General features: G+C 38.0%; 1 protein-coding gene across 2 annotated transcripts in view; it reads left to right on the top strand.

Moving 5' to 3' along the window:
- Acvr1c (activin A receptor type 1C) overlaps positions 1–16,229 on the top strand; it is a 76,247-nt gene that overhangs the window by 30,930 nt on the left and 29,088 nt on the right. For both annotated transcript variants that reach the window (XM_031370307.1, XM_031370308.1), the window contains exon 2: positions 6,772–7,002. In XM_031370307.1, coding sequence (XP_031226167.1) covers positions 6,772–7,002 — 231 coding nt within the window. The remainder of the gene's footprint in view (positions 1–6,771; positions 7,003–16,229) is intronic.

The following is a 16,229-nucleotide window of genomic DNA, read 5'->3' as shown; positions in this document are numbered from 1 at the left end:
CCTATAGTCCAGCCCAGCCCACCCCTATAGTCCAGCCCACCCCTATAGTCCAGCCCACTTCTATCGCATCAGTATCATACAGTAAGACCCTGCTGTAGGTGTTGGGAATGTGCTTGGATGGAAATGGAGAAGGTCTTGCTTAACATTTTCATTATACTGGGACAAATACAATAAATGAGCTAACTAAAGATTTGTGGGAAGAATCAAAAGAAGCAAGGTACAGATTCTTGATCAGGAGGATTCTGGGAAATTTTACCTATCTGAACTGAGGCCTGAAGAGTTAGAAGGAAGGGGAGAGGTGCTTCAGGCGGGCGAAGGAAGCACAAACAAAGGCAAAGGTGGGAGGCATCATTTTACGAGACCTGCAAAGGAGACCAGCGATCTGAACTTAACATTAAAAAGGCAGGAAGAGCTCAGACGTTTAGCCTGTGGGGCTCCAGCACTGTTGACTTACTTTATTCTAAACATGACTGGAGTCTACTGAGCATTGCTAGTATCCTGCGCAGTGGACAGACAGTACATTTTAAAGGATGAAGGGAGAGGAATTGCTACCTAAGAGTGTGTCAGAGGAACAGTATCTCCTGATGAGGATGTCCTTGCTTTCTGATGAGATACTCCAGATTGGGTATTTCCTGTTACACCAGGCTACTACAAAATCGAGACTTGATCAAGAGACTCAAGACAGTCTGTGCCCTCTCTAAGGGGAAAAGAATTTAGATTATTCTGCACTGTGCGGTCACCATACAGGTCCTGCCCTGGCTACCCAGCCTGTTGCCCATTAGTTTCTAACTTTCAATGATCCGAAGGAGTGAACTGTCATTTTTCCATCTAACATTTCTTCTATCTTTGTATTTAGTTATTTTAAGGGATATGTTAATAGAATCTATACAAAAAGTTTTGTCACATATCAGCTAACTGGGCAATAACCCCTAATTGCTGATTTCTGTATGTGGCATGTTGTAGGATCTATGAGGCTAGTACTGTAATCGTTTTTAGACAGATTCATAAAAAGCAATCTATGCTGATAAGCCAAAACATGCAAATGATAACTTCCTGGTTTTTAAATTGTACTATGACCTCATGTCACCATGATTGTCTTTTCTGTGCTTTGTGACAACTTTGAGGCTATAAGTAAACAACACACTTTGGCCTTATTTACCCATTATCTTTTGAAACATTATTTCAGAAACATTTTTCTTTCTGCATGAAAGAATATGGAGTCCTCAGGTAACTGGGTGTGGAACTCACAAGTTGCCTTTGGTTTTGAGTATGTGTTCTATGACAGTGGGTATACTATGTATGATTAAAGGATTAAGCATCTGTCTCTGAATATCTGATACCATTCACAGAGCCTGCAACACTGTCAGGTTCCTATCCTTCCCCCTTTATTTCCTTAAAATTTGCAGATAATGGAAAGAACAATATCTTCTCATTTGATGTTACTCTTTTACTAGGTAGATGGTCCTTAACATTGACCAGAGAAGTTTGGGTGGATGGTGAATTAGTAGGGCTCTCACACTACCTTAAATATTAGTATGATTTGAAAGCATCAACCTTGCCTTCTTTGGGTGCACATGTTTCAACCCCAGTGCTCTCTTCCTATCCATCACAGATAAGAATTGCTAAGGCACTTTTAACTGAGATAATGATGCAAGCTCAGAGCAACAGAAACCAGGACAACTGGTCTAAGGCCTGGGGCCTGGCAGTTAATCACTTTTTATTAAATACTGTGTTTCCAGGGAGGAACTCCAAATGGTCAGTGTGTTGTGCTCTTCTTGAGCCTCGTGGCTAAAGTTAAACCAGGCTTCCTGGATGGGCTCCCTCTTGGCAGGTATTGTATTGTTTCTGAGCAAGTTTCAGGTTCAGGGCGTGGCTTCCTGAGTTAGAGGCATATCTGCCACATTGCACAAAAGAACATTTTCTCAGAGATAGCCCAACAAATAGAGTTTCTATGTGACCAGTCTGTATTAAAAGCCCTTTGGGCCAGAGTGTTGCATTTATGTTGCCCACATTTCTTGTTTTATCCTTACCAATGTCTTGTTTTATCTTTACCAATAAGGAAGGCAAAGCCGGATGTGGTTGTATGTATAGTCCAAGCCCATGGGAGGCTGAGGCAGGAGGATTTCCTAAATCCAGTATCAGCCTGGGCAGTATAGTAACATAGTGAGATCAGTCTAAAAGGGAGGCAGGAAAGGGCAACAGGGAAAATCCTTTCAGATTCTCTACTGCCATTTGCCTTGTCTTTCCTGTGCATTTTCAGCTCTTTGATGAGCTTGGATTATTCCATCTGTTATTTCACAAGCCTACAAATGATGAAAAGATTAAACATTCAGCAGGTCACATCTAAAACACACTCTCAATTGAAAAAGAAAATCAGTCCTGACAGCTTGGGCTAAAAGTAGAGCTAGAGCTAGTGGACAAAGTAAACTAATTATCAAGGAAAGAGGTGTGAGTATGGAGTCAGATGTTTCAGGTGGTCACTACAGAGTTCAGCACATGGACTCAAAGATGTAGGAAACAGGTGAGATAAAGCTGAAAGGACTATCCCAAATTATTGTCACAAAATTTGTCTTTTTAATGATATAGGATCTAAAGACACACACACACACACACACACACACACACACACACACACACACACACACACACACGATTTGTAGCCTAGTAATTCTTACACTTCAGTCAACAGGGTGTGCTAGTCATCCTGTGTGAAAATGGATGAACATTTACTTTCTGTTTGATTAGGAATGTGCACATCCTTTGGTAGATGTGGGTAACAGATGTCTTTTGGGTAACAGATGTCTTGGCTTTTATAGACTAATTGGCAAAGAGGGAGAAAAAGGGAGATAATTAAAGGGGTGGGAAGAGACACGAGAAAAGTGCAGTCCTCATGTTGGGGAAAGGTCTAATAGACTTCCTTATTATGGATAATTGCCTCTTTCTTCAACTTCATTTGCTGTCTTACACCATATGACTTAAGTACATTGTAAGGGAAAGTATAAGATAAAGAACCACAAGGAGGGGCTGCTATCTGCTAACGACCAGATTTATCCTGCCATGGAATACTATAGAAGAACTGACTCAATTAGCATCAGGTTTAAAAAAACAAAATAGGAAAGCATAAATCAAATCAATAATGACAACTTCCATTTTAATTGGCAGCTTAAGGTTCTGTGTTGAGGATGGTTGATGTAAATATTCTCTAATTATTCGAATGCAACTACATAGAGGCTTAGTGAGAAGTCAGAGAGGAGAGATAGAATATGGCATGCATTACGTTTACATCGTAGGTCTCATTTAATTTTCTGTATGTTTTTCATCAGTGCAGCAGCCTGCCAATTGACCTGGAGTAAGTGGGGCATTGAACAGATGTTTGAAACCATTACCATTAACAATCCTCAATTTTGTCAGCGTTTTCTATTATGCAAGGTTTAAAGTGGGGTGTTGTTTTCTATGTCTTCTCTAAGGTCTACATTATCTTGCTTTGTAACTTTTATTTTAAACTGACAAAAATTCTATAGCTTCTTAAGAAATGAGCGGAAAGTACCAATCATTCCTTGGTAAGAAATAACATAAAATATTTTTTATAAAGATCTGGATAGTGACTTAAAAAGAAATAGAGGGAATGTGGTTGGGAGATCCACAGAGGCCTACTTAATGCACAATTTAGATAAGCAATTTAGAACAAATAACTTAGATATATGTTCTAGCTGTACGGCTACTGACTTTTATTTGAATACGTGCCCTGCTAGCAAACTGGTAGATAGAAAAATATCTACCTGGTCTTAAATTTCATTGAAATAATACAGATCAAAATTTCAGATATCAGTAATAATAATTAATATTTTTCTCTTATACTAATGTTATATTTTATTTAGTGCCTAGAAACTAGCAGGCTGATGAGACTAGTTCTTGCCACCACGGCAGCTTTGGTGGGACAAAAACAAGATTGCTTATGTAGGCTAAAGGTTGTTACATTTAGTCAATTACTTGATCTTTTTTTGTCCCTCATATCATATCTGTAAAATGCAGATACTGACAACCAAGTTGCCCTGAGAATTATACACCATGATGAATGTACATGAAGTCAGCTTAAATGTTGAGGTCAGGTGGGTGTTTTCAGTAAGTGGGGCCCTACATCCCTTAGTTGGTTGCCTTGACTTCCTGGCTTCGCTCCTCCTGGAAACAAAACAAAAAGTTAAGATTTTAAAAAAGATGTCTTTCTATTATTTCATATGTGTGGGTCTTTTTCTTACATGTATGTTTGGGCACCAAGTGCATGTGATGCCACCATGTGCATGTGGTGCCCGGGAAGACCAGAAAACAGCAATGGATACATTGGAACTGGAATGTACAGATAATCGTGAGCATCTATTTGGGTGGCAAAAGCGATTCCAGGTCCTGTCAAGAGAACCAAGCATGTTTAACTGCTGAGACAGCTCTCTAGCCCAGACAATTTAAGATTTGGATGACCGTAGTGATGAAGACACTAATACTTGAGACAGTATGTCCAAGGACTAGTCTACCGACTTCTAGCCCCTTACTTATGAGGGTACAGATCAGACATAGAGTGGCTAGTGTTTTTCATGCTTTATAGTATCAGATTTTTACTAATTGTAAATTTAGAGTCATCATATCTGTCAAGTGCAGATAGTGCTTCCTCCACTAGGGATGTCAAGATTCCTGGTTTGGTTCATTTGCAAAGTACACTGTTGTTTCCCAAAGACAGCCAGCAAGTGATGAATGAAGCCGGGGCAGAAATTCCCTTTCTTATGGTAAAATTTAAGAAATGCATTAAAACTTATCAAAACAATACAGATCAACCTGGGTTGTTATTCCTTCCTTGCTATTTTTGTTTGTTACATTAGGTTTATATCTTATTCCCAGATGCTAAAAACTAGTGGGATCAAAGAAAACCCTGGCAAAGCTCAAGGACGCTCAGTCCCACTGGCAGAGCAGAGAGAGAGCCCTTTCTTTGTCAGGCCTTTTAAGCGGCTGGGATATCCTGCTTCATGCAGCTACTCCTGCATGCAGGATGGAGGTCTGCAGAGGGTTCCTGCAAGAAAACTAGTTTTACTTTCTTGAGTGTTAGTAGAGGCTGTTACTAATGCTTGTATCATATTGCCTAGGTGCCAGAAATGGGTGCGAAGGATTTGTATGATTAATTTACTCTCCATAGTAACAGGATGAGGAAGTCTGTTGTCATTGTAGTTAGCACCTTTCAGATGAGACCCAGAGGAAACAAATAAAGTCCAAGATCGCAAAGCTTGCACAATCAGGTGTTGAAGACACTTGCCAGGTTGGGAAATGCTATGATTCCCAGTCAGAGATACCTGGGTTAAAGGCTGCTCCTCATGTCCTTACTCTTGTATATAAGGAAACTGATTTAACGTGCTTCTGTTTCTGTTTCTGATAGTGTCTTACTATGTATCCCTGCTGGGCTGGAATTTGCAGAGATCCATCTGCCTCTGCCTCCTGAGTGTTGACATTAATGGTGTGCTCCATCTTAAAATGCGTTTTAGTTTCTTTGGTTGTGAGCCTCAGCCTTTGATGGCTGCACCATCTCTCCAGCCTCCTTAACACTTTTTTAAATCATTCAGTTTTGTACACCTGGCTCTGTAGAATCTCAGCCAATCTAAAAATCTCTAATCCTACTACAGCCCATTACTATTGATAAGATGGGTATTTATTCATGATTAGTCATTTATAAATTAGTATTTTATTAGTATTAAATTGGGTCTAGCTTTAGTAATTAGAAATTTGAAGACTAACTTTATTAACAGTGTCTGTATGGCACAACTTTGGATATTGAGATAATTGTGGGCAGTTATGATTTAACAAAATATTCATTAAAGTCATGACAGAAATACTATGAATTAGAGTATTTAGTAATGATTTTTTTAAAATGAAAATCTGAATAAATTACCACCTCTGTACTCTATACTGACAACATTTCACATCAAGACAGAAAATCAAGTCACTTGAACGTATATTTGTGAGAGTGTGAGTGTGTATGCTAAGAAGAATGTTAAGATGATATGTTAATAAACAGATTAATTTAACAATGCCAATGGTTTGAATGCCTTATTATTAAACTCTATTACCAGTGTGTATTCTTCTGTGGAATAGAGGTACACGTTACAAAGTTGTCTGAAGGTTAAAGTCTGCATCTGAATGACTGTCCTTCTAAAATACATTCCTTAGTGGAGGGGGGCAAGTAGAGTGGTCCATCAGTGCCTTAAAGATGCCTACAAACACCATAACAGCTTTGAGATGCAAAGAATAGAAGCATCACCACTAGTTTCAGACCTATGGGTTTCTAGAATTTGTTTCATGTTCAGCACATTCATTTAAAAGTTTGGAGAAGTGTGAGTGAGCACGGTGTGCTGGCTTGTTGGCTTGCACTTGCCCTCACCTCTTGTCATTGTTCTGGAAGCTGCGCTAGTGGGTTCCTCTTGTTGCTGAGATACTGTTTCCTAGCATTTCATAGGAGCTATTGATTTGGGAGTAAACCGATGGAGCTTAGGAAGGACTTAGAGCATGGACCAGGAAAACAGTAACTTCAGGGACAACTGTATAAATTATAATAACTATACAAAGGATGATTAATTGAGTAGCCTGTTTGATAAAGCACAGGATCAAGAGGGCATTTTATTACATTTTAAAACCTGCCTTCAAGTTTTGTTAAGACTGAATTTCTAGTCTCAAGCACAACAAAGTAACTCTCTGCCCTCTTCTGCCTTTTAAAACTTCTTGACTTCCTCTTTCCAGGACTGAAGTGTGTGTGTCTTTTGTGTGACTCTTCAAACTTTACCTGCCAAACTGAAGGAGCATGTTGGGCCTCTGTCATGCTAACCAACGGGAAAGAGCAGGTGATCAAATCATGCGTGTCCCTCCCGGAATTAAATGCTCAGGTCTTCTGTCACAGTTCCAACAATGTGACCAAAACCGAATGTTGCTTCACAGACTTCTGCAACAACATCACACTGCACCTTCCCACAGGTAAGAGGCTTGCTTAATCACACTCTTTCCTAATTACATTTCATTTCGGTTTTGGAAGACAATAACATGACAGAAAAAAAAAAACCTATCTAGTGTTTCCTAAGATAAAAATGTGTGTTTTGCAGCTCTTCTTTTCAGCTGGTGGAATTCTCTAGAGTCTAGCTGAGGTTGATTTTTTTTTTTTTTTAAATTTTTAAATTACATATCACTGTCAAAATGATGACAAGAATGTCACAATCCTGGGGAAATTTGACCACATGAGTTATGGTTTCTTGACATAATTAATGGAGAAACTATCTAATCTACAATGATAGAAGACCATCAGCCTACCCCAGTAGAAGGGAAGGGACCCAGAGAGCATTTAGAATGACAAACGTGTCACAGCGTTTACATGGTCATAACCCATTAAGCTTCATCCAACTGTGTTTCTAAAGCATGCATGCTTTATCATGTTAAAATCACCCCTCACTAACACTGATCTTTAGAAAATGAAAGACTAGTTCCTGACTGAGGGTACTCACAGTGTACATTCTACCCTCCCAAGACCCTTTGATTGCACAGGTGTATAGCAGCATCCTGTCCTATACTCATGACGACTGGCCGACCATGGCCTTAGAAAAGGCCACTGCTCTAGCCAATGGACTTCCCTCTCCAGCCCCTGTAGCTTTTGGATCTTATCAATGAACCAAAAGCTCTGGTTCTCAGGTAAACTAAGGGAGGCCATATCTATGACAATTCAGATCATCACTGAGTCCAGGAAGCTATGTATAAGACAGGGGGAGGAAAGACCATCTAAACCCACAGTATGGGCCTTGAGCACATGACATGAGCCAACTATAACATGCCACGTTGAACCATGTGGAAATAACGTTTCCTAAAGCATGAAATAAGTGCCATAGTAGCAACTTTGAGAGTCTTTAGGTGACTATTAAAGTGGTAAACATGATATTGAAGTTCATCTGTACATTTGTAGGTATGCACTGAAAAATCACAATGAATTTTGTTAGTGTGTACAACTTATTTATGTTGATCGAAGGTTCTAAATGCTTAAAAAACAAATTATATTGCATAATATTGAATTATATAATTGGTTTTTCTATTTATTTAGTTATTTTCTAACCAGGATGTCTTGTCTGTTTCTTTGTTTGGTTTGTATTTTAAGATAGGGTTTCTCTGTATAACCCTGGCAGTTCTGGAACTCAGAGGTTTGTCTGCCTCTGCCTCCCGAGTGTTGGGACTAAAGGCATGCACTGCTACTGCCTGGCTCTTTTTATTTTTTACATTAAGTATTATGTTCAGTTTCAATTTGTGTAAAATGAAACAGCACATAATGGTGAGGGAATGGTATAATATAATTTATTTTTTTCCATGTGGTAAAAAGTTGTTTCAACAACCAGCACAAGTTGTTAAAACCTCTGGCCTTGGGGTTGGAGAGATGGCTCATGGGTTAAGAGCACTGCTGGTCTTCCTGGGGACTCTGCTTTGGTTCCTAGCATCTACCTAGCAACCTATATCCCTCTGTAACTCGAGTTTGAAGGGATCTTCTCCCTTTTCTGGCTCCCGTGAGTATTGTATATACTTAGTGCTCACATGCATGCAAGCATCTCTATACATAAAATAAAAACAAATAAAGTTTTAAAAATAAAAAAGCTCTAACCTTTCTATGTAGAGTTTTTTGATACTTAAGTTCAAAATAAGGTAGATATATGTGTGTATGTATATATATGTATATATATTTAAGTGGGCACATTTATGCTTTGTGCTATATAGTTGTGTGGCACGGACTACAACTGAACTGTCTTGATTATTACAGTTTTTTTTAAAAGAATTATTCATTTGTTTTATGTATAAACTGTAGCTGTCTTTAGATACACCAGAAGAGGGCATTGGATCACATTACAGATGATTGTGAGAGTTGAACTCTCACCGTGTGGTTGCTGGGAGTTGAACTCAGGATCTCTAGAAGAGCAGTCAGTGCTCTTAACTGCTGAGCCATCTCTCCAGCCCTATTACAGGTTTTTAATAAATATTGAAATTAGGATGTATGACTCTTCTAACTTGTTTTTTAAAAATGATTTGAGTATTATAAATAATTTTCATTTAATCAGTTTGATTATTTGAACAAAACACATACTGAGATTTTGATTAATTGGGTTGAATGTATAGAAAAATGTGGAGAAAATAGTCATGTTAACCATATTGATCTATGAACATAGTTTGTTTTCCCATTTATTTTGTTCTCCAGTTATGCTTAGTTGTCAGGGAATACATCTTCGGACTATTTCATCACGTTTATTCAATGTAATTGTGAATGTCATTAAAAAAAATTTCTACTCTCATACAATATATCCCTAGCACAGCCTTTTCTTTCTCCATTCCTCTCAGTTTCCCCACTTCCTTTTCCTCCAAATCTGTTCCCCAACTCCTGCCTGCCCCCAGAAGAGAGCAAGTCTCCCAAGGGCATCAGTAGAACTTGGTAGAAGAAGATGCAATAAGAGCAGGCACAAACACTCACATCAAGGCTGGGCAAGGCAACCTAGTAGGTAGAAAAGGATCCCAGGAGCAGGCAAAAGAGTTACAGACACCCCCAGTCCCAATGTCAGGAGTCCCTCTAAAACCCAAGCCAATAACCATAACATACATGCAGAGGACCTAGCACAGACCCACGCAAGCTCTGCAGCAACAGCTTCAGTCTCTGAGAGCCCCTGGGAGCTCTGCTCAGTTGATTCCGAGGACTGGGGCTGTGATCTTCCTGTGGTCTCAACCCCTCTTGCTCCTACACTTCTTCCTCATCTTAAGGAGGGTTCCCAGAACTCCAAAGGGGGGGACTTGATGGAGACCTCCAAGTTTGACACTCTCCTGTTTACCATTTGCCTGTGGGTATCTGCATTGCTCCTAACAGCAACTGTAAGCATCTTCTCTGATGATGACTGAACTACACACAAATCTATGGATGCATCAGAACATTGGAGTGGTTTCATTGATTTTTTTTTTTAAGATGCCAGTCATATTTGGTTCTACTCTAGGTCCCTGGGTTATGCTGCCTTCATTTTATGATCACTGAGTCAGTGTAGGACATGGGCTTTCAGGGATGGGGGAACTCAAATTAGACCAGACATTGGTTGGCATGAATGGCATTTTAATACCTCAGTTTGTAAATATTAATTTCTCCTATGTGAAAAAGTTAATTTTGTTAATTGACCTTACATCAAGATTATGAAGAGCATGTATATAGAACATGTTCTAGTGTCCTATAGTCATTTTAAAATTCTACATTCTGACTGTGTTCATTTAATTTCTCTTTCTTTTGTTTTTACACAACTGGGACCCTCTAATGTTTTGGTTAATGGAGGCTGTGGAAGAAAAGACTTGCTGTCTCCAAGGAAAGTGCTTTGCCTCTTCCTGCTTTTTACTTTGTTTACATATTTGTTTATGGTTCTGTTTTGAGGCAGAGCTTGTTTGGTACTCACTATGTAGATCAAGCTGCTCTCAAATTCATGGCCATCTTTGTGTCTCTAGATGCCTAAATACTGAGATTTACAGAATTGTGTCCAATTATTATGTTAACAATATTAACAGAAAGTTTTCTATTTTATTTTTCATTTAGATAAAACATTTTTTATTCTTAAATGTATATTCATTTTTATCCAAGCATTTTCATGACTTAATCTTAATAAACTCTATGACAATGGGTTGCAGTAATTGAGTTCTAAACATTATCCATAGAAGAGGAAATATATGTTTTGTAGCTATTAACTAATAGGTCTACAAGAAATGCTGGGTATATCATTGAATTCAAATTCCTTTATTGAAATTAAGAATTTGTATCATTTAGTGGCAGTTTATGGTAAATGGGGATTAGATTGAATAGGACTACTTGTAGGTCATGTAGTCTTTTTGTATGGAGCTGTTCTGGCTAGAGTGGTAGTAAAGGGGTGGGGGAGGAGCTAAAAATGACAATTAGCAATGCATGGGCCACTAGCTATATGGAGAAAGGCTAAAAACATAAGCTAAGTACAGACTGTGCTAACAATTACACCATTTACATGTTATCAGAGAGAGTGATTGGTGACCCTGCTCTGCCTATTATGGAGATGTCAGTTTCAAATGTGGTCATGTACATATTGAAATATAGAAAAGCACTCTGAAAAGCAGGGTAATATCTCTGCAGTACTTGACAGTGAGTTTCATGTCCATGGCCAACTGTGTAGAAAGAGTCAGGAGCTGACGAGAAGCCGTTGTGTAGATGTGGAACTTCTCTTTAGAACTGTAAAAGGATCTTTGCCCCCATGCTCCTCACCTTTCATCCATCACCCTACAGTCCATTTGTGGATGGGTGATTTGATGAAGAACCAAGTCTCTATTTGCTTCAGGTGGCCCTCCTTTGTTCTCAGGTCTTGTTTATAGTAGCTGGCCTCTCGGTTCCTTTCTCTGTGACAAAATTTCTATGTTGAATACAGCTTGTGCCTCCTCTACCCCATTGGCTCACTGCTGTGGTCCTAGTAACACACAGCTGGAAACTTCTGGCCTTTACTTTCTTCCTTCTTCAAAATGCTTTGAAATGTTTGATGCTAATTCCTAACAGCTTAGGGGCTTTCATGTGGGCTTCTATTGTGAAACAGAAAGACATTCATTTTGTATAATTTGTTTCACCTCACATGGACAGAGAGCAAGAATTTTACAAAACAAATCTTTAAAAGGTATAAGGTACTTCAATCATTGCTATTTCCTTTAAAAAAAGAGTGCTGGTTGGATCCCACTGATAGGCTTTTTCACAGCTTAAGAAACACCACTTTAACTGATATTTAAAGGGTAGAATTTGTAAATGGAGCAAGGGCATTTATTATTTTAATTCACGAGTATAAAAAAACTATTCAAAATGTTAGTTACTATTTTAATTTCACACATTTTTTTCTTTTAAATGGCCTAAAATTGATTAGATTTAAGACAAATTAATTCACATCACTGAGACTGAAATTTAATTTAGATCATATTTAAATTGAATCATTTGCTCTTAAAACGTACCTTCTGGTTTAATTTTACACATGGGTATAATTTTCAGGAGTTAGCAGTTTTATTTGATAGAAGTAAGCTTATATTTTGGTAGAAATATAATACTAGGAAATTTTCTCTCTTCCTTGAAGTTTATTAAAACAGTTATTGTTGAGATGTCACTGAAGAAATAAATAATTTTCCAAGTTCAATGTGAGCACAAATATAGGTATTTTATTTTGAAGTTTGGAAAGCAACAGCAATTTCAAAAACTAACCTTTTTTTTGGAATAGTACTTAAGTTCGTGCCTTTACAAACAACAAACGTGTCAGGCCCACAAAACAAATGTGGTATCATATGTTTAAAATTTTAATATAGATTATGCAAACTAATTAAACAAGAGAAACTCATGTTTTCTAGAGCTTTCTGTGTCTAATCTCTTTTTCATGTTTATTCTTAGAGGAGAAGAAAAATCAAAAGCCTTTTATTAATCACTGCCTCTTCCTGGAGGTGTTTCTCATTTTGACCCCGTGCCCTTCCACCTAGTCCTCCCCACAGTCAGGACATTTACAGGCTGTTCATTCTCAGTTCCTCTGAAACAAGGAAAGATGGTATTTTGGCTAGAACATTTTATTTTCAGAAGTAAAAGAAACAGTCCTAGCCCTTCAAGAATATTTCTAGTTCAAAAGGAATATATTGATTTGCATATGTTAGTATGCACCGAGGGGAACATCTGTGTAGAGCAAACAAATAATAAGTAACAATTTTCTATATCTAGGGTATATTTGTCCCAACAGTAACTTCTTTGAGTTCCATAGTCCATTCTCAATTTTTCTCGCATTCCTTTACAAACATTACCATGAAAGCACAGCTCTCACCTCAAAGGGCATCACTGGTCCTTTGATTGATGAGGAATACTATCTAAAGTCTTTTATCTGTTTACCAGGATGTTCAGTTCAGCTTTATCTGCTTGTTCCCTGATGTTAGGTTTGTCAGAGGAAAGAAAAGATTGGTTCTAAAGATATTCCAAAGTAAATTGGCTCTAGACTCTGGACCTGTGACTTCCAAACTTCTTTGTGTCATTGATATTCTAACCAGTCAGTCAGCTTGTGAAGACGCAGCTCCTTTCCAAGAATTCTTCTGCACTCTTACTTGGCACTTTATAAACTCCTCCTCCCTTCCATTTTCCCCCTGATTTTTGACATTTAACCATTTTAAGGTCTCCAGCTTCTGTGGGCTGAATTCTGCTGTTTTGGGGTTTGCTGACTCATGCTTCCGGCTTAATTCCTTGTTTGTGATTTTTGTACATACATTTGTTTTGGGATCCTTATCTGGAGAAATGGTAGAAACCTAGCTTATTTTATTTCCTCAGAAAAGACTGAGATTAATTTTTGTCAAGTATCTCGGGTTCAGTCCACCCAAATCCCTTCCATATTTTAATTAACTATTTTGGGTAAATACAGAGAGTGAGTTCTAAGCCTGCTTTTCCTTCCTTCTCTCCCCTACTCTTTTTCATTCCCTTCTTCCTCCCCTTTGTCTTTTCCTTCCCTTCCTCTTCCCTTCCCCTTCTTTTCCTCCCCTTTCCACTTTTCCTTCTCTTTCCCCTTCCTTGTCCATGCCTTTTCTTTCTCTTCTACTGAAAGCAATGGTTGAGATAGAAGACTATACTCTGTCTCCCTCTGTTGAATATTTTTGTTTCCTTTGTTTTCACATGTAGCTGCTTGTTTCACCTAGGTATCTCTGGTCTGACTTTTCGTTATTTCAGGACCATGTTTTATCTCCTGTCTTTGTACACTAAGCACTTGGCCACCATGACAAGGTAAACAATTCCAGGGTACACTGGCAGATCCTGCCATACTTAAGCACAGTCTGTATTTTCACTGTAATTTTGGCTGCTGAGCAATTCATCACCCTCCCACCCCCCATCCTGTCCCAACCATGAAACAGAAGAAAATCGTTTCTATTTTTTAGCATTTCAATGTATACAGTACCAGGAAGGGTGCCTGTGGCCATCTAAAGTGGAGTTTGGCAAAAATGGAAACTCAAGAATGGCTTATTTTTTAAAGGATACTGGCATAAATATCTATCCATCTGGAAGAAAACAGGGTTGTATCAAGTGTCACATCATATGCAAAAATAAATTACAGCTTGATTAAATATCTAATTGTGACATACAGAACAATTTAAATGTCAGAGGCAAATTTAGAAGAAAAGAGTTATGACTTTATAGTATGGAAACGGCTCCTAAATAAGACAGGAAACTTAGATCTATAAAAGGAAAAGACAAATATAATTGAGTACATGAAAACTAAAATAAAATGAATGAGAAAAGAACATAAATAAAACTAAAAGATAAATTAAATATCTGGTAGAACTATTTGTAGTATATATGACTGACAAAAAAGTGACATAGACATATTTAGAAAATGTGTGTGTGTGTGTGTGTGCATGTGAGCTTGTGTGAGTGACTAGAGGAAGAGAGAAGGATTCTAAATGAAAAACCCAGGAAAGAGCAGGCAATACAACTAGAAAATCTACAGTAGAGGCCGAGAAATTCCAAAGCAATCAAGTCCTGAAATGGTGCTTGACCTCCCTGATAGCTAAAGAGATACGCATTAATGTGGCCATATATAATTTTCTACCCATTAGATTACTCGAGATATTTTCAACTAAGAGTCATCAGAAAATTAGATAATAACATCTTAAGTGATAAAAAGAGGTTCATTGACAAAGATAATAAGAAATTGGGATGTAATAGAGTCTGCGGTTTTTAAGTAAGGGAACTGAATGATGTGGCTGTCCTGTGAGCACCTTGACCAGTGAGGACATTCTTACTAAACTTTCTGATCTTGTATCTGCTATTTTCTGTCTCACATGGATCTCTCATTATTAATGAAGCAAATGCATTTTGTTATTAGGGTGTTCAAGTTTCAAGAGCAATAAATGCCAAGAAGCATAATTTGCCAAATTAGGGCAATCTAATAGAAGCTGACGATATGCAAATGAAATATCAAGTTTCTTTCTTTGATATAAGTTTAAACCAATCATATAATCTCATCTCCTTCTTACCCTGTGTAAGACCTTTAGTTTAGTCCTACATAGAGCAGAAAACAGAAATACTAACATTCCTGACAGACTGTAAGCAAGGACTGGCTATCTTGCAGACTTAAGGATCTTGTTAGTATGCTGGAGTAATACAGGACCCTCCAGATAAGAAAAAAAAAACCTTTCTTATGTTTCAGAAAACTTCAACCATGCCAACTGCCTCCTGGCAGGAAGCATACATATGCTCAGGATGAAGGCACTTCAACATCAGGCCTGCAGGAGACAGAGAAGCACACGATCAGTACATAGTGCAGAATAACCAATACAGGGGAATGTAAGAAAGCAAAAAGAAGAACCAGGATCTGGAGAGATGGCTCACCAATTAAGAGACCTATTTCTATAGGGAACTGGGATTCAGTTCTTAGCATCCTTATGGTGGCTCATAACTGTCTATAACTCCAGTTCTGTGTGATCTTATTCCCTCTTCAGGCCCTCATGGGTACCAGATATGTAGGTGTACAATATATACTTGCAGGCAAGTACTCATCTGCATTAAAATTTAAGTAAGTCTTAAAAGCATAGAAACCAGTTCTTCATAGAAGAACACATGCACAGGGAATTAGCAGGATGATTAGAGACTCGGTGCTCTCCTTAGTTTAAGGAAACAAAAGGCAAATTTGAAAATATGTATAGAGAATGAAAAACCATAAAATAGTGATCTAGTAGATGTGAACAGTAGCAGAAGAAAACATTAATAAAAAATACAACAATTGAAATTAAAAACTGAAGAAATGGACTTAAGAACTGAAGAGATACTATAAATCTGAGATTTGGGCCAAATGAAATTGATTTCTGTGTACTTTGTAGACAATAAATGATGGAAAAAATGAAGAGAGTTGACAGAGTGACAAAAAGACAAATATAGGAAGGATTAGCACTAGGTAGGCCTTACATAATGGTACAGAAGAGCAGAGAGAAAACAAACCAAAACAAAACATCTTTGGGAATAAGAACTATCTACACAACTAATAAATCAAAACTGAGGGAGGACATGAGTCCATGAATCTCAGAAATTCAAGAAATATCACCAGGAAAAGTGAGAAGAAATCCCTGACATAATGTATAACTAACTTGGATACCAACAAAAAGGGAAAGGTTTACACTTGTCAGAGGAAAAAAAGTAAACTAAA

Source organism: Mastomys coucha, unplaced genomic scaffold, assembly GCF_008632895.1.
Source record: "Mastomys coucha isolate ucsf_1 unplaced genomic scaffold, UCSF_Mcou_1 pScaffold15, whole genome shotgun sequence".
NCBI lineage: Eukaryota > Metazoa > Chordata > Mammalia > Rodentia > Muridae > Mastomys > Mastomys coucha.
The sequence above is the reverse complement of the archived record's forward strand: the minus strand, read 5'-3'. Positions and strand labels throughout refer to the sequence as shown.